A 19,658-nucleotide genomic window follows, 5' to 3' on the forward strand; every position below is an offset into this window, starting at 1 on the left:
GTAGCATTTTAACAAAGTAGCTAGTTTACTACTAAAATGGAAGAGGATATGACTACTAATAAACACAAAAGAAAGAAAGTGATCAGTAAATGCCGTATTAGAAACCTAAAGCTATGAAGTCTCATTTCAGTCACTTAGAGACTATATAAGTTATAGGATTATACAATGCTTAAAATTATCTCTACTTAAAAGAGGTCTGTAAAATAAAGAGCTATGGTTCTACCAGCAACAGAACCATGTTTTCATGTCTGCTTTTCCTTAATCTCTAGGCAATTAACATTTAGAGATGTATAGGAAAAGGCAATATGGGACCTAAGCAGAAAACACAAAAAAATTCCTACCAAGTGTTAATCAGTGGTTGACAGAGTGTCCTCTGGCATTCTACAAGCCCTGAAGCATGATGTAAAAGTTTGATTTTTGTGAAAATAGTGTAATGTGTAGAAACAAGCCAAAGACAATGTTTTTCCTAAGTCCTTATACCCCCTGCCTCAAAACTCCCTATGTACTTATGATTTCAAGGCCACACCCTATACCCACTTCTGGATAAGAATCTTCGGAACCTGGACCCAAAGAGGCCCTTGGTGAGTCTCTTATACACTAAAATTCAAGACATACTAGACAAGAAGTCTGAACTTTGTTCCCAGACTGTAATTTTTTTCCTTTTAACTTTTAACCTATATTACTTAGTCCCCCTAAATATTCGAATTAGAAAACTTATTCATTCAAGTAATAAATTTGTATATAGGGCTGAATTTGTACCCAAGCCCCTGTACTAAGTAACTGGATATACGAAGATAAACTCTTGAGCTCACACTTTCTAGTGAAATCAAGACAGAACTGATCTCAGAGCATAAGCCCGAGGGAGATGTGATTCATTTATCAGATGACCAGTAAGCCAGCAGACATATATTACAGCAACTGATTTTCCTTCTTTTAGCCCAAAGAGTAAATACCTCAATAAGGCAAAATGGCAGCAAAAAATCATTAGTTAGCTTTAAACAATTCAGTGGACAAAAGATTAAAGGTTATAGTATACCGCTCTAAAGTTATCAAAGTTCAAGATTATCTGTTTTCTCACATTCTCTAGAATATATGAGGCTTGAAAACCTAAAACTGCAAGAATATTCACAAAATATTTATTCAACAAGTGTTTTTGAGCACCTGCTCTAGTACTGTTGAAAGTGAACAAAACAAAAACTCTGGAAACAGATTGATCTAGGTTTGAATCCCTGCTTTCCCACTTACTAGATATGTAATTTTGGGTGACTGCTTAACCAGGAAAATGAAATAGGAAAATTTATAGGAAACAGTTGGCCCAATAAAAGGTACTTGCTGTTGCCTTTTAAGTAACAACATATTACTTAAAACTCAGTTTAAATGGCACACTTCTACTCACAACACCAAAAACTCCCACAAAATTCTGTATATAGTTAATATGATGTTTAATATTTAATAGAATTTAAGCTTCTCAACAGCAGGCTTTGTTTATATCACCCAATGATGCAGCCTCAGAACAGTATCTGGCATAGATATTTGGCAAATACAGGAATTAACAAAAATATAATAAAAGAAAATATAAAAATGATGGAAAAAATGTCAGGTACAGGAGTAGAAGATATCTTTATTTTGCCCTTATTATAAAAACAAAATAATTTAGAAAATCTAGAAAATGTAAAGAAAATTAAAATAACTCATAATTCCATCAGCTAAATATACCAAACATTCACCATCTGTAAGTATATAATGCATAATCTAACAAATTTGGTATGATACTTTTTATTCTTTTAAATCCTATTTTATCATTAACATTTTTTGAAATGTAGTAGTATTCCCTCAAATAGCTATAGTATTGTATGTAAGTTCAACTGTTAGGTTGTTTCAAATTTTTTGCTGTATTAATAACGCTGTTATGAACATTATTTATAAAAACCACTGTAAGCATCTCTAATTATGTCTTCAGAATACAGTTCTAGAAAGAGAATTGTATCCTTAGGCTTCTTGAAACACAATGATAAATTGCTTCCTGAAAAGTTATGTTTATATTCCCAAAGCACCAAAGCACTAGTATGATGCAAAAGAATAACTTTAAACTTAGAGGCAGGGGCAGCCCCGGTGGCTCAGCGGTTTACCGCCGCCGCTTTCAGCTCAGGGCATGATCCTGGAGACCCAGGATCGAGTCCCACGTCAGGCTCCCTGCATGGCGCCTGCTTCTCCCTCTGCTTCTGTCTCTGCCTCTCTCTCTCTCTGTCTCTCATGAATAAATAAATAAAATCTTTTTTAAAAATAAAATAAAATAAAAAATAAATAAACTTAGAGGCAATAAAAAGAAGAAAGAAAAAAGGAAAAGATATAAACTAAAAATATACATAAGACATTAACAACATTAAAAATGGCAAACAGGAGAATACCTGCAGTGAACAAGGGGCTGACTAGTTGTACTTGTTTTGTAAATTACCTATTAATAATCTTCGTCCATCTGGGAAAGTGATTTTTTGTTTTTCTGGTCAACCTGTATAAGCTTTTCATATAACGAAGAACCAAGAGAATTATTACCTATACTAGGCCATAAACCATCAAGTATTTTAATATATTAACTCAAGCATCTTCACGATCATTCTTCCAGCTGGAGGTTATTCTCCCGCATTTCATTTACTTAGTTTTCTCATCTTTAACTTGCCCCAGGTCAGGTTACAAACCCAAGTCAATCAGATTTCAAATCCTATTCTCCTCTCACCATACTAAACACTACATCAAAAAAATACAATTTTTAAAAGAGTTAAGGCTAAAGTTAAAATTATAGTCAATGAAGGCAATTTAACATGTATTATCTACATTTATTCCTTTAATGGAAAAATGCTTAAGTAATATAATAATACTCGATTCTGTAAAAGGAAAATAATACATACAAAATTAGCAATTAAGAGCTGGTTGAAAATGTGCTTGACATTTGTAATGTGTAATAAAAGGTCATTTTGGTATTGCTTTTTCCAAACAAGAACCTTAATTTTACTCATTAATCCTGAATTGAGTTTTCTCATAAGAATATTAGTTTTTCATTAGAATACAAAGTATAATTTTATTATGATAAAAAGACTAAATATATTTCTGATATCATAAAATCATTATCAACAGAAAAACTTATTACATACATTGTACTTTATATAAAGAATGTTTTTAAGACAGTGAAGAAAACAGTGGTAAACACACACAAAGGACTTACTGACATAGACAATAATCTATTATTATACCTAATAATGTAAATAATATAATATATATATATATAATAATATAATGTAAATTATAACTAAAAGCAATTTCCACAATTTAATAAAACTAAGATCAAATAATACCCTTCAAACATTAAAGTGAAACATGGATTCAAGGAAGACACTCAGAAATTCAAACAGCACAGAAGTTCAAAACCACTACTACGAGAGGGAGACAAACCATAAGAGACTCTTAATCACAGGAAACAAACAGGGTACCTGGAGTGGATGAGGGTAAAGAGATAGGGTAATTGGGTGATGGGCATGTAATGTAATGAGTACTGGGTATAGGTCTGATAAACACTGACGTCTACCTCTGAAACCAATAATACATTATATGTTAATTAATTGAATTTAAATAAAAATTTTAAAAAGCATACATAATGGAAAAGTCATAAGAAACATACCAACACATCTCTAAATAACAAATGTGGCCAAAATATCTATTCTCCAATGAGCTCTAAAATAATTTTCAGGGGTGCCTGAATGGCCCAGTAGATTGAGCATCAGTTCTGGTAGGTGCTCAGTAAGAGGGACCTATTTCATTCTGCTCAGGTTAAGCGTCTGCCTTCGGCTCAGGTCATGATCCCAAAGTCCTGGGACAGACCCCCATGTCAGGCTCCCTGCTCAGTGGGGAGCCTGCTTCCTCCTCTCCCTCTGTTACTCTCACTGCTTGTGCTCTGTCAAATAAATAGATGAATAATCTTTAAAAAAACAAAAGCAAAAAAATAATTTTTTCTATTGAAGAAACAGATATGCTTTTTAGGAAAAGTTCTGAACCTCTCTCTGTCTGAATTTCCTCATTTATAAAATAGGGCTAATAAGAGTATCTTCCACAAGTACTAAATGATTTGAATGAGATATCAGCTGGAAAAGAGTCTGGAGAATAATGACCATGTAAATGTTATACATTATTTATTATCCATACTATTGCATGTTTATCCATACTATTATATATAATAATTATCTTTATCCATACTATTATCTTTATCCATACTATTATCATCTTTATCCATACAATTATATAATATCATCTTTATTCATACTATTATATAACAAAATATAGTTTACATCAACAAACAAAAAAAAATAAAAGGTTAAGAGTAAAAGAAGGTTTTACTGATATGATGGTTTAGAGCAGGGGTTTTGTTAATTGTGTGGTTGTTCAAAAAAAAAAAAAAAAGAAAAAAAAAGGCTTGTCTGTTTGCAATGCATACCAAAGTACTTATGAGTAAAAATGGTATGATACAATATCTGGGACTTACTTCAAACTACTGCAGGAGTTCCAAGAGTAGGAAGAGGAGAAAAGGAAATGAGAAAATAAACAAGAATGGCAAAATGTTGATAATTACTGAAAAAGAGTGAGAGGTACACAAGGAGTCGTACATTTTCTACCTCTGCATTTGAAATTTTTCATGATTTAAAGTAAAAAAAAAAAAAAAACACCTAAGATGCTCAATTTAATATAAATGTTCAAAAGTTTTAGTTTCCTTTAAAAGCTTTTAAACATAACACATGAAGCTCCTGCTCAAAATGCATAAGGATTATATGTGGAAAACATTAAGAGCTAGTAGATATTTGTAAAGGAAATGAATGAATGAATGATGGAGGCCCTTTTTCTTCAAAGATTTAAGACTAAAGGATTGTGCCAAAAGCCTTCTCAGGGTTAATATCATGATTAGATTCATCATAAGATGAATTCTTTCATATCTTATGGTGTACATGCATATAGTAAACAACATAAATCCATGATATTTAAAGTAGCATAAATGTGCATAAATAATGACTGTGAATTGAGAAGAAACAAGGTTTTAAAGAATGAAATAAATCCTGGAAATTATGTATAAACTCTGCAGAGGCAACAGTGTTGCTTTACACATAGATTTTTCTTTTCCCCACAAAATACTACATATAAATAACAAAGAGCATACTTAGATCCTAAGACTAAAAGTGATTTAAAATGACTGAAAGAAATAAATCAAGAGAAACTCTACAGACCTTTATTATACAAACAGCTCCTTATTTACAGATTCTGACAAATCAAAGGAAAACAATGCCTCCCTATGCATTATACAAACTGCACAGTGACAGATTCTAATCAGTGACAGATAAACCTCAATCACGTACTGGCCTCATCAGTCAACAATGGTATTCAAAAACAAACAAAAAAGAATCCCAGTTACTATAACATAGACAACCATACATATAGAACTATACAGTCACTATTTGTGAAATAGAGACAAAACCTAAGAAGGTCTAGGAGAAGCAAAAAAATAAAAATCCAAGAACCCCTAAACCAAGCCTAGTAGAATACCCCCAATGATCACTAAGTCTGGCCATTTCACATTCCAATGATTATAAATTTTTTTTAAGTTTTGCACCATTTTCCCCCAAAAATGAGTCAGCACCCAAACAAACCTTAATCAGGAAACACCCTGAGAGAACAATACTTACAAAGTTTTTGAGATGCAAGTTGTATTGACTGACCCCATAGCTTTCTATCTTGATTTCTGAGACTGTCATTGATGAAATGAACTGCAGGTATAGCTTTGTGCTGGGCATGTTTTAGCAATTTTCCTGCCTTCATACGATCTAACTCTTGTATAACAACCCAGGGAATTATTAATACAAGTCTGTCAAAGCCTGAAAAATAAAAAAATATTTCTTAGAAGTCAACAAATATTTATTGCGCTGCTAAACTGAACTGCTATGGAGCATTAGAAGTTTTAAAGTAAGGAATTCACAGTCTAAATGAAGGGATAATACATAAAAAATGGGAATTAAAAACAGATGTAACTATGGGGCACCTGGGTGGCACAGTCAGTTAAGTGTCTGACTCTTGGTTCCAGTTCAGGTGATGAAATCTCAGGGTCAGGAATTGAAAGCCCCATGTCCCACTATGAGTGCAGAGCCTGCTTAGGACTCTATCCCTCCATGACTGACTGCTGTGCTCTCTCTCGCACTTTCTCTCAAACAAATAAATAAATCCTTAAAACAAAACCAAAGAACGGATAGAAGTATCAAATGAATGTTACAAAAATAAATACTATTGGAGATCAAAGAAAAGTAACTGTGGACTGTTAGGTTGACCTGTGAAGGCTCTTTTTAATTTATGTTGATTATTTATGTTTTAATACATATACTTCATAACATATCTTTTTTTTCCATAACCTATCTAAATGGAAATATATTTGTGGGAAAAAAAAACACCCCACATCATTGTTAATATGATGGGGTATACCTGGGAGGCTCAGTTGGTTAAGCATCTGCCTTCAGCTCAGGTCATGATCCTGGTATCCTGGGATCAAGTCTCACAATAGGCTCCCTGCTCAGCGGGGAGTCTGCTTTTCCCCTCCCCCAACCCCATGCTCATGCTCTAACAAGTAAATAAAATCTTAAATAAAATATCAACTCAAATAAGGTAATCAGAATCATGCTTTATAAATACCTGGGATTTCTGTTGTCTTCAAAACTCTAACAAATTTGAGGTGATTCATCAGAATATTCGTGTCAATAACAATGAGAAGCTTTTTATCTGAAGCAGTATTTGCTAGAGAAAAAGAGCAAAGTTAGGATTTCATGACACTTGATAACAGACTTGTATAATAACTAAAATTTTGATATCATATAACTTTGATGGTATTCGTGAAGGAAGGCAGTCCTTTGACAATAAAAAACTGTGTTTAATCCTTAAAAGAACAGTAATCAATGTTTAATTATCTAGCAGTAAAACATCATGAATTGTTTGAGTGGATTTTAAATCATTAACTAATTTGCTCCAGTAGTAACTATGTTTGCCAAACTTGTTCTGCATCACTAGTAGTTATACACTTAGGATTTACAAGCTAATTTGAATACACTGTGAGTGAAATATAATTGAAAAGATAAATACGTGTAAAGGAAAGAAAACAGATAACATTAGTGCTATTATCTCACAGGGACACTGTGAGGATCAGATAAGTTAATGCACAGGAAAGCACTTAGTAAATTGAAAAGTGCAACGTGACTGTAATGTAGCATTACATTTTTATAAATACAATTCAAAATAGTATGCTAATAGACTTTGGATAACATCTATCATTATCTTCTAGCAGGAAGAATGATCAAAACTTTACCACATAAATAAGAAATCCATGAATATAATAATACTTTTGAGCAATCAATCTGCATTATTTCTTTTTTTTAAGCTTTTAAATTCCAGTTAGTTAACATACAGGGTAATATGAGTTTCAAGTGTAGAATTTAGTGAGTCACCACTTACATACAACACCCAGTGCCATCATTACAGGGGCCCTTCTTAACCCATTACCCATTTAACCCATCCCCCTGCCTACCTCCGCCCCAGTAAGCCTCAATTTGTTCGCTATTTGTTTTCAGTGCTTTACATAGTTGAAATTGTCAAAAGTTATGATTAAAAGCAAGAATAAAAAACAACTCTGATAGTTGATAGCAGAATAAAAGATAATCCTGATTACTGAACATTGGCAAAAAGACAAAGAGAAAATATTTCTAACTGCCTAATAATGCGAGATGTGTAAGACAAATATTAGACCTGACTCCTATAGCTAGAAGACATATACCATATTTTATTTTTCCAAACGAGCACATCTTAACATTTTTCATCTAAATATTGTAAAAATTGTATGTTGGCTCATTAATTCCTAAGAAAGCATAGGAGATCATAAACATCATCATCTACACATAGGGTATACCAGCAGAGGAATGTACAGCATCTTCCACCAAGTCAATCTCCATGCTTGTTAGCTCTCCAGAAGAGAAAGTCACAGGTAAATCCATACTTTTTCCCACACGTGCAGCATGGAGCTCTTCTACTATCTGCATCTAAATTGTAAAACACCCACAGTAAAATATTTTGAATTATCTACTTGCAGATTAGTAAGATTAGAAAGCAATTAATTCTAATAAATAAACTTAAGATGAAGTTTGTGGGAAAAAAATCACAGTAACATGAAAGCCGCATGGTGAAAGAATACAGATTTATAAACATACACAGGGTTTTAAAACTAGCCTTTCTCTTGCTGTTTCTGTCATTTAACTATCTTGGGTCTCTGTTCATTGACAAAATAAAAATGTTAAATATCTATTTCCCATTAGTATTCTTGTGAGGATTAAATGAAATAATGTGAAGTTTTCACTTCAATGTACTTTGGGAGCCAACTATCTTTTCCTCTGCACGATGAGCCTCTTGAGATTTCTAAGACTGTTGATAAACCATCAAAAACTGAAATATAGATTTTAAGACCCTTCTCACTTCAGGGAAGTAGTTTTCTGATGTGTTTTGCAAAGAATTATATATATAATCTACCTTTGGCACAGGGATGAGAAATCTTTCTTCTATCAGGAACACTGACCCACAGGACAGAAAAATACAACCAACTATCACAAATAAAAAATAATCAATATGGGGGATCCCTGGGTGGCTCAGTGGTTTAGCGCCTGCCTTTGGCCCAGAGCGTGATCCTGGAGTCCCGGGATCAAGTCCCACATCAGGCTCCCTACACGGAGCCTGCTTCTCCCTCTGCCTATGTCTCTGCTTCTCTCTCTCTCTGTATCTCTCATGAATAAATAAACAAAATCTTTAAAAAAAATAATCAATATGGTTTTTAAGTCTTCTTTAAATAGAAAACTACAAAGTGTTTCATGAATCTAATTTTAATTTAGCACCAAGAAACATAAAAGTCTATGCAATAATTCCATGAGGGTCAATCAGGAGATTCTAGTTGGGAAATGAAGCAACAGGTAAAAAAAATAAAAAAATAAAAAAACCCACAACATACACACACACACACACACACACATGCATGCACTCTCATTTTCACTGAATAACATTTTCATCTTACTGCTGACTAGATAAATGGAGCAAACATTAATATCATATTGAATTTTGGTAAGCTTAGGCATAAGCATGCAAAAGTATGATAACATTAAATCAGAATTCATGTAACTTGTAGGCTATAGGCTCCACGCTATTTAAAAGTTTAGAACTTATTAGAAACAAAGACAAAAGATGGTCAATTAAATGTAAATATTTTTCCAAGTATTTTTCACAACTTTGTAAAACTTTACATATTGATTTAAGTAAAGATATCAATATTATTTTTGTATTACCAAGGTTCTCCTAGTCATTATTTTTTATTAATATAGAAACTGACTTAATTTCATTAACATATTCAAAGTAAATAAGTGTATCAGTAACCTCTTGATCTGTATCTTGAATACTTTCAAGTGATGCTGAAGAACATGGAGCTTCAAAACTCTGAAATGAAAAGTAAGTTTTTTAGTTAAGAATGAAGCATTTACCTAGGGTAGGGTTTTCAACCTTGGCACTACTGGCATTTGGCATTAGATAATTCTGTTTTAGGGGCTATGGTGTGCTTTATGCTGTTTAGCACTATTCCTTTCTTCTACCCATCAGATACCAGGAGTACAATCATGACAATCAAAAATGTCTCCATCAAGTCAAGAGCCAAATGCCCCCTACGGGGCAAATTGCCCCTAGATGGGAACCGCCCCTAGAATAGAAAACCCTCATGCTATTAAGTCAATGAAATACGGTGGAAATTCTTTAAAGTTTACTCATTCATATATACATTCCTAAAAATACCTATATTCTAAGAATAGAACTATGTGCCACCCTGAGAAACAAAGAATCACAGTCCAGTAAACAAGCTGGCCTTTAGTGGTGGGAAATTTTCACCCAGAAGGAGCTGACCCATTTCAAAAAAGTGATATGACAGGGGATCTCTGGGTGGCTCAGCAGTTTGCACCTGCCTTGGGCCCAGAGCATGATCCTGGAGTCCCAGGATCAAGACCCGCATCAGGCTCCCTGCATGGAGCCTGCTTCTCCCTCTGCCTGTGTCTCTGCCTCTCTCTGTGTGTCTCATGAATAAATAAAATCTTAAAAAAAAACAAAAAACAAAAAAGTGATATGACAAAACAGCGCGAACCTGAAGATTAAGACATGGCTGAAGGGGAAAAGCTGAAAACTGCATAGTTGTATATTCATGGGTAGAGCACCACAGGTTTGTGCTTTAATTTTGTGTTAGCAGAAGTTGAAAATCTCTCTATTAATTCCAATTTTTCACTGGCACTTTTGCTAAGCAGATGAGACCTACCTGACCCCATGTACAGATAACAGGGAACTCAGCAAAAGCCACTACTAACTAAACCAAATCATCTTCTAACAATTCTCCAATATAACACCAAACTCACATATATTTTACAGGCAGGTACATATTGTATAAATTACATACTCTCTTTAAACAAGTGTATCATATGTTGTTTTACTGGGAATTCAGCTTCCATCCTAACTTCCCAACAACAGTATTCACATGATATAATACCATATACATCATACACATAGGTTCATTATAGCTTTACCATTCCCATGATTCAGGATTTTACCATCTCTTCTCCATCTGACTTCAAATCTCACTAGATCCCTAAAGTTCTCTCCGGCTAAGAAATGTCAAACAAGCTAGAGGTTATTATCAGAATTTCCTGCAACTGCTGATGTTTGAAGTCTTGCTGTTCATTTACTTAAGTCATTACCACCCTTCACTCTCTTGACCACAGGCCACTTCCAGTAATTTCAATAAATTTTCTATCACTCTTCCAAACCAGGAAAAGTTCATGTCAATTGTTCCTGAAAGACCTCTCCCTATTGAAAAAGAAAGTCTCAGTGGGCACTTAACTGTTTGCCTCCTCCTACCCTGATTTATTAAATAAATGAATTAGGATACAGCCTTCCCTGGGGATGGCAAAAGGGAGTACCAATAATGGGAGTAACAAAGGTTTTATCTACTGGAGTGATTCTAAGCAGATTACATTGCTTCCCTGATAATGTTTCAGTGGCTTTCCAAACCTATATTCTATAGGATTCTATAAGATTCTAATCTTAAATCCTATTTAAAGCTTAAAAGAAACTGTAAGGTACACTGCTGGGGATTTCTCACATTGTTCTTTAGATGCACAGTACAGGGGGATATCAAGCAAGAACACAAAGATGTTCACTTTCCCATGGGATACAAAACAATCCATTGCCTGAACCCTGGCTTCCTCTCCTATACATAGAATTTCCACATATCTCAGCCTTAGTCATACTGAACAACTTAAGTGCCCATGTATGCTCTTGTCAAGCAACCTCATGAGTATATCATTACCACATTGGCCCTCTGTCCCAGTAGGACTCTTATTCTTTGCTTTACATACCTTTCACTACCAAGCTCAAGAATCTCCACCTTGGTGAGCCTTTACTTAACTTGCCCCCAAATTTATTCTAACACCAGCCCAATTCTTAGAGCTCTAATATTTATTTCACTGAATTGCAACCACAGTTGTCTACGAATAAGGAACATCTTATTCATCTCTAAATCCCTACAACCTAGAAATGTACCTAATACAAAACAGGTAGCTTTAATTAATGTTTGATAAACCACTAAATTGCTACCTCATAGACTTAAAGGATTAAGTGGGATGCTGCTGATAAAAGTGTCCTATAAACCATAAATCTTTAGAACATTAGTTTGCAATGAGGGGGAGGGTGCAAACAAAGGGGTCTCTATCAAAAGACTATAAAACTATAGACTATAAAGACTATAGTCAAAACAAAAGACTATAAAACTTAAGAAACAAAAGAAGCCATTTTCTCTTAGGAAAACATAACAGGATTGCTAAATAACAGGATTACCCAATTCAGAAAAATAACAATTTTTTCTTTGTAAAGTGCACTCATCATTTTAGGAAGATAATTATCTATTGAAGACTTTGTGAGGAAAACACCAAACATAATATAAAGAAGATTAGCTCTCAATAATATGCTAAAGAGAATATATTCGGGGCACCTGGGTGGCTCAATGGTTGAGCATCTGCCTTTGGCTCAGGTCATGATCCTGGGGTCTTGGGATGGAGTCCCGCATCTGGCTCCCTGTGAGGAGCCTGCTTCTCCCTCTGCCTATGTCTCTGCCTCTCTCTCTGTGTCTCTCATGAATAAATAAAATTTTTTAAAAAATGAGAGAGAGAATATATTCAAGATAAGAACAATATTTACTTTTTGCTCCTGTGTCTAGATGACTTTAAGTCAAATAAGACTGCTATCAAAGGAATAGCTGATAAAGTTTTAATTCCAATAACTGGAAAGTAATCATGCAAAAATCGCTTCCCCTACAACTTAATATTCAAGCCATGTACCTCTTTTGACTTATGTGGTAATCCTATTTAAAGATTAAAAGAAACTGTAAGGTACACTGCTGGGGATTTCTCACATTGTTCTTTAGATGCACAGTACAGGGGGGTATCAAGCAGTAACACAAAGATGTTCACTAAACATACTCCCAACTTCAAATTCCGTTCTCACATTTTACACTAGAACTGGTTATAACACAAGAAAACTGGAGCTTTCCTTTAAGAAAGCAATAAAAAGGACAAACTCAATTGTTTCCTTCTTTGGACTCCTTCAAGTTCACTGAACAAAAAGTACTCTCTCCAGCCCGTCCACCTCCCTAGTTATAATCCCTCTGTTTTTCCTAAGTATCTTACATTGCAATCTACAGGCTTCATTCCTAAAAGCAGGTAGGCTCAACCAGCCCTGTTTTGTTTTGTTTTTTTTAAAGGATGTTATTTATTTGTCTTAGGGATAGAGAGAGCACAAGCAAGGGGGAGAAGCGGAGGGGGAGAGACAAGCAGACTCCACATAAGCGCAGAGTAAAACACAGGTCCCAATCCCACGACCCTGAGATCATAACTGAGCCAAAATCAAGAATCGGGCTGCTTCATCTACTGAGCTGCTCAGGCGCCCCTCAACCAGCCCTGTTTAAAAGCAGTCTCTAAATTTCAGTCCAGGGCAGCCCCGATGGCCCAGTGGTTTAGCACCATCTTCAGCCCAGGGTGTGATCCTAGAGACCCGAGATCGAGTCCCACGTCGGGCCCCCTGCATGGAGCCTGTTTCTCCCTCTGCCTGTGTCTCTGCCTCTCTCTCTCTCTCTCTCTCTCATGAATGAATGAATAATAAATAAACAAACAAACAAACTTCAGTCCACTGGAAGTTCTGAAGTTCCAAAGGTTCTAAAGTTCTCTTAAAGGTAAATCATTTAATCTGCCACAGAAACAAGGCCATAGAGATAGAGTTCTCAAATTAGTTGCCACACACTGATTTATTACATAACTTAAAAGAAAAATAGATGTGCCAACCTTTCCAACCTGGATCGCTGTATATGTAGTTCCCTTTGGTTGGAACATCCTGCCCCACCTGGCCTAGGTTACCCCCCTCCAGGCAACCTTTCTCAAGTAATCCTTCTACAGTGTACCGAAGACATTACTCATGGCTTTGTATTTCCAGGTTAAGTGGTAAGTACTTATCAGACTTAAGGTGGTTGATTGTGTGTTCTCACACGAAGAAGTCTCTGAAAGAAGAGACCTCAATGAATGCAGTGCCTGGCATACAGTGGCACTCCAAAAATGATTGTTCAAGCAATAGTTATTCAGAATATTAACCCCTGGATATTCTATAGTACCCAGGGTTACAGAAGAGCTTAACAGACTGTCACAGTGCTTTTCGGAATCGGAAAGAACTATCTGTAACCTCCACTTCCTACCTTTTTGTACATTACCTTTTATTATGGATCCTTACACTTGTCAGGATATCTTCCTAAGGAGGTTGGAATTAAAGGAGTAAGATAAAGGAATCAACACATATCTTTCTGACTAAATTAAATCAGCTCTTTGTGATCATTAGTTGTAAAAGAAAAACTCCAACCTGACTCAAAATTCTTTGCTAAAACCTATATTCTCATTTTGCACCACCTTACCTGGATTGGGTTTTCCCTGGATCTTGAGTCACTTTCTCGATCCTCACGATGGCTTTTTCCTTTCCACTCATGTGCAGCCTGCTTAGACATGGAATCTGAAAATAAATGTTCACTTTCGTGTCTAGTCAAATTCAATGAAACTTGGGAGCTTTCCAGGGCTTCTTTTTTCTCCTGTTTAGTCTTTGACTTGTTAGACTCTAAACTGAAGACATTTTCTTCTACAAGTTTCTGGAGGGTATCATGGGATTTTACTGGGATTTTAAAACTGATCTTCCTTCTTCTAGATTCCTTAATCAACTTGTTGGAATTATAATCCTGAGGAAAATGGATTCTCTTGCATTTCTCCAAAACACATTTTTCAGAACTGTCCCTAAATTTCTTGTGCCTTTCTTTCTTGAGTTCTTTCACCTTCTCTCCCTGAGGAAATACAGGAGGCCATTGTTTTTCACTTGCCTGGACTTCAGTTTTAGGTTGTACATCTTTGGCCATCTTAGGACTACTAAAGTTCTTAATTCCATGGTCAGGTTTACTCCTAACACTTGTCAACTTAATATCTTTAAAATCTACATATTTATTTGGCTCTTTTTTAGTTCCATGCGACGAAGGATTCTGTGAAATAATCTGATTAACACTTGAATATGATGCTTCTTGGAGTTTAACAGGTCCTTGGGATGAATAACTGATTTTTGGTCTCCTCCTTGGGGGGTCAGTTTCTACACTCAATCTGTAAAGCAGCACAGAAACCCAAGTTATGTTACAATTATACATGATTATACATAATGTTAAACTGTATTATTTCAGTTAGGAAATGACAGAATTGGTCTGACACAAACTTCATAAAAAATAAGAAATGGCTACACAAAGAAGTGAAAGAATTACAAATGGTGCTGGCATAACTTGTCTGCTATTTGAACAAAAACCAAATTTACAGCTTTATATAAAACCAGGTAACATAAATTTCATATAAATTAAACATAAGTGCAAAATAATTACCATAATTGTTACACTTCATATTGATCCTTTAAAAATTATAGGGGAAAAAGATGGAATATCTATCTAATTTCTTAATAGAGAGCTTCCTAAACTTAATAGTGGTGGGAAAAATCACAAAGGAAAATAATAAATGTAAATGACTATTTATAGGGAGCATTGCTGGCTTAGTTGGAAGAGCATGTGACTCCTGATCTTTGGGTCATGAATTTGAGCCCTATGCTAGGTGCAGAGATTACTTAAATAGATAAAATTTTAAAAATAAATAAAGAAATTACTATTTAACTTTAGAACTTTAGCATATTAAAAATAGTAATTTTTTTAACTGGGAAATGGTATTTGTTATATATGTGACAGGTTATTAGCCTTAGTAAATGAAAACCTAATCAAAATGTCCTGACTCTAAAATAGGACACAAACAGAAAATTACTAATGAGAAAAAGGGATTGGCTAAGAGATATTTGGGGAATAAAATTTGACTTCCCAAGTAATCGCAGACATTCTAATTATAATAACATACCAATTTCTTCTTTCAGATTAGCAAAGATTTTTAAATAACATTAAATATTGGCAAGAGGTTGAAAAATGGACCCTCTCATGGTAGAAATACAAAATGATATAAGAGTTACACAGAGTGAGGGCCCCTGGGTGGCTCAGTTGGTGAAGTGTCTGACTCTTGATTTCAGCTCAGGTCATGATCTCAGGGTGGTGAGATCCATCCCCACAACAGGTTCAGCATGGAGCCTGCTTAAGATTCTCTCTCTCCCCTCTCCCTTGGCCCTTGCCCTCATCTGAATCTCTGTCTTGCACTCTCTCTCTCAAAAAAAAAAAAAAAAAAAAAGGAAAAAGAAAAAAGGCTCAGTGGGTGGCTTAGTGGCTGAGCATCTGCCTTTGGCTCAGGGCATGATCCCAGGATCCTGGGATCAAGTCCCATATCAGGCCCCTGCAGGGAGTCTGCTTCTCCCTCTGCCTATGTCTCTGCCTCTCTCTGTGTCTCTTGTGAATAAGTAAATTTAAAAATCTTTTTAAAAAAATTTCCACAAAGGAATTTGATAATATATTAAGAATTCTAAAAATGTTCATATTCCTTGACTTCCTAGTAATTCCCATTTTAGAAATCTATTCCAAGGTGAAAAAGATTTAAAAATGGACTGAAATCTTTTCTTAAAATTCAGAATTAGTCATAATAGCAAAAAGTAAGGTAACAGGGTAAATACTAAAATTTTGGAAATCACTTAAAAAATAGGTCATTGTACCAAATATGATAGAATATCATGGTCATTATAAATAATGTTTATGAAAGTTTTCAATGATCTAACAAAACATATTGAAATAATATGAAGCAAAAAATCAAGCACGGCACAAATCTATATACAATGTGGTCTCAACAATTTAAATAAGCACAATAAAAAAGTCTGTAGAAAAAAATATGCTAAAATGTTACAACTATCAATACCACGAGGTGATATTTTTCTGCTTTATAAAGGTAGGTATTACTTTGTAGTCAGAAATAAAGGTGAAAAAATTTCAATGAAACACAAAATATTCATTTATATCAATAAATCTTTGAGTGCCTTCTAAGTACCTGTCACTCTGATAGACCCTGGAGAGAGCGTGGAGGATACATCCAATAGCGCTCTGACCCCAATTAACTTATAGGCTGGTGGGGGAGAAATTACCTTATCAGGTAATTATATACTAGCAAACTATAAATACCTCAGAGTTTTTATAAGCGTTTTTTTATTTGAGAGAGAGAGAGTACGAGCAGGAAAGAGGCAAAGGGAGAGAAAGAGAAGCAGACTCCCCACTGAGCAGGCAGCCTGTTGCTGGACTTAATTCCAGGAACCTGGGATCATGACCTGAGCCGAAGGCAGATAGCTTAACTGACTTAGCCGCCCAGGTGCCCTTTGATAGGAGTTGTACCTGAGTCTTAATCGGGTTTTATTTTCTATCTCTTCCTACAAAAAGACTGCCAATTATTATTTGTTAGTAAATAATGATAAAATAAAACTTAAAATTCTAATAGGACTTTGGCTTCTAATAGTATACCATGTTTAAGATGTCAACTATATTAAAGAAATATCAGGGGAACAACACATAAAACATAACTCAAAAATTTCAATGGGACCCTGTAGTTCTCTGGGCATTTTCACATTCCTTTTCATTTGTTCTTCACAGCAACCCTATGCTGCATATTTTACATCTATGCACCATGGCTGTATGGTCATAATTAATGAAAACTCAACAATACTGTTTAAAAGACCAACAAAATTAAATCTTAAAATTACTTATCAACTAGTCTTGCAAAATGCTAGATTGTGATTATGCAGTTTTATATCTGTAACCCAAAACACTAAAAATTCTAAGATCTTTTTAAAATATTTTATTTCTTTGAGAGAGAAAGAGAGAGACAGAGACAGTAAGAGAGAGCATGAGCGGGAGGCGGGGGAGAAGGAGACGGAGACAGAGCCAAATATGGGGTGGGGCTTCCCCAAACTCCTGTTTTCAAAGAAACTGATTTCACTAACTTTTATCATATGTTATACTTTTATACTTATTTATCACATTAGTGGCAAGAAATGCCTTTACCACAAAACTCTCTGAAATTTTTATCCAAAGAGCATAGAAATTAAAGAAAAATAATCACTATTCCTACCATTATTCCCCAAGTTCTCTAGCTGTAGCCATATCCTATTTAATTAACAGTTCTAAAACCATACCAATTCAGTAAGTGACATATATAAAGGTAATTTACCTTTAACATTTCTAAACCAGCCACACAACTTCTTCATTATTACATGTAACAAAGTTATGTATCTTATAAGCATGTGTCAAAAATAAATCACCTGAAATAAAAACCTGCATTTTACTTGAAAGTCTCATTTATATAGAACAGAACTATGATAGATTTATTTCGCTCAACTTTTTATCAAACCTACACTAATATTTTAAAAATTCAATAATCAGGGCACCTGGGTGGCTCAGTTGGTTAAGCATCCGCCTTCAGCTCAGGTCATGATCCCAGGGTCCTGGGATTGAGCCCCACATCTTCTCCTCCTCCCTTTCCCCCTTCTGCCACTCCCCCTGCTTGTGCTCTCTTGCTCTCAAATAAAAAAAAATCTTTTTAAAGAATAATCATAACCTATGCTATAGCTAGAAATATTGGCATGCAAATTAGCATTAATCAAAATAAATAAAAAACTTTGCAAATCAAAATATTTGGTCTCATAATTCTAAGCCCCCAAAAGTCAAAGATATCAAAAAAAGGGGGGAATTTACCTTTTCAGTTCTTGTCTTCTTTTTATATCATGGTATAGAATGTCTGTATGATCTGATTTCTGAAAGAAAAAAGGTATTATTTAGAAAATATAAATAGTGACTGACACTATGTTACAGGAGAAAGAGATTGAGAGACGATGTACTTTTCCACATCTAAGTGTTAGTAAACAGGCTGACATAATTTATTTAATCCTTCCAATAATCCTATGAGACAGGTATTATCATCCCCATTTTACAGATAAAGTACTCAAGGCTCAAACAGAGCAAAGTATCTTCGTCAACATTATAGAGCAAGTCAGCAGCAGAGCCAGGATTGAAACAAGCTCTCTCTACTATCTCTACTCTCCACTCTTTCTATGCGCTCTGGGGATAAGAGAAGGCATAAGAGAAATTAAGAGAGAAATAGGATATAGTCCCTGTCCTAAAGACTTTAAAGAATAGAGAGAAGTAGAGGGATATGTATGAATAATCTATGGAAGGACATACCTAAGTGTCAAAGCAGAAGAATATACAATAAATTTAAAAGAGGGGAGGTGGGCAGGGGGATGGGGTGACTGGATGATGGGCACGGAGGAGAGCACTTGACAGGATGAGCACTGGGTGTTATACTCTATGTTGGCAAATCGAACTCCAATTTAAAAAATCCAAAAAAAAAATAAATTGTAAGAGTTGAAAACATCAATCACCAAAGTTTAAGTGGAAAAAATATATGCTAAAGATTGAAAACAGATTGAATAAAGATTAATGAGTAAAAGAAAAAGATTTTCTCAGCTGAGAAAGCTTAGGCATTCTAAGAAGCTGGAGATGATTGGTGTAAATTCAGCAGAGAGAAAATAAAACAGCCTAGTAAGAAGCAGAGAGGCTATTTTTGGGAAGACAAAAGCAAACTGGCTAGCTAAGGTGTGACCAAATTTAAGATGGTCCTGAATGACAGACTAAAAAGTGAGGAAAGATTTTTAACAAGGAGAAATATATTGAAATCTTTTGTTTTAAGGTTAATATAGAAACAATAAATTGAAACAGTAGTGTCATGATACCAAAATAAACAAATCCTTAAAAACAATTCTGGGGACGGCTGAGTGGCTCAGCAGTTGAGCGTCTGCCTTTGGCTCAGGGCATGATCCTGGAGTCCCGGGATCGAGTCCCACATCGGGCTTCCTGCATGGAGCCTGCTTCTCCCTCTGCCTGTGTCTGTCTCTGTGTGTGTGTGTGTGTGTGTGTGTGTGTGTGTGTCTCTCATGAATAAATAAATAAAAATCTTTAAAAAAAAAATTCTGCATTCACACAACTTTCACAA

The 19,658-nt window shown here is 35.0% G+C and overlaps 1 protein-coding gene across 17 annotated transcripts in view; it reads right to left on the minus strand.

The window, feature by feature from the left end:
• Positions 1-19,658, minus strand: part of SWT1 (SWT1 RNA endoribonuclease homolog) — a 93,066-nt gene that overhangs the window by 66,244 nt on the left and 7,164 nt on the right. For 16 of the 17 annotated variants that reach the window (XR_011996361.1, XR_011996357.1, XR_011996360.1 and 13 more), the window contains 6 exons: positions 18,362-18,420; positions 14,093-14,816; positions 9,484-9,543; positions 7,979-8,108; positions 6,715-6,816; positions 5,721-5,909 (listed from right to left, as the gene is read on the minus strand). Coding sequence is in view for 10 of the 17 variants with exons in the window: in XM_072733164.1 (XP_072589265.1) it covers positions 5,721-5,909; positions 6,715-6,816; positions 7,979-8,108; positions 9,484-9,543; positions 14,093-14,816; positions 18,362-18,420 (1,264 nt within the window). In the remaining 7 variants the exon portion in view is untranslated. Of the gene's footprint in view, positions 1-5,720; positions 5,910-6,714; positions 6,817-7,978; positions 8,109-9,483; positions 9,544-14,092; positions 14,817-17,837; positions 17,924-18,361; positions 18,421-19,658 lie in introns of those variants that run through there. The other variant, XM_072733171.1, reaches the window with a different exon arrangement.

Source organism: Vulpes vulpes, chromosome 13 (genome assembly GCF_048418805.1).
Source record: "Vulpes vulpes isolate BD-2025 chromosome 13, VulVul3, whole genome shotgun sequence".
Classification (NCBI taxonomy): domain Eukaryota; kingdom Metazoa; phylum Chordata; class Mammalia; order Carnivora; family Canidae; genus Vulpes; species Vulpes vulpes.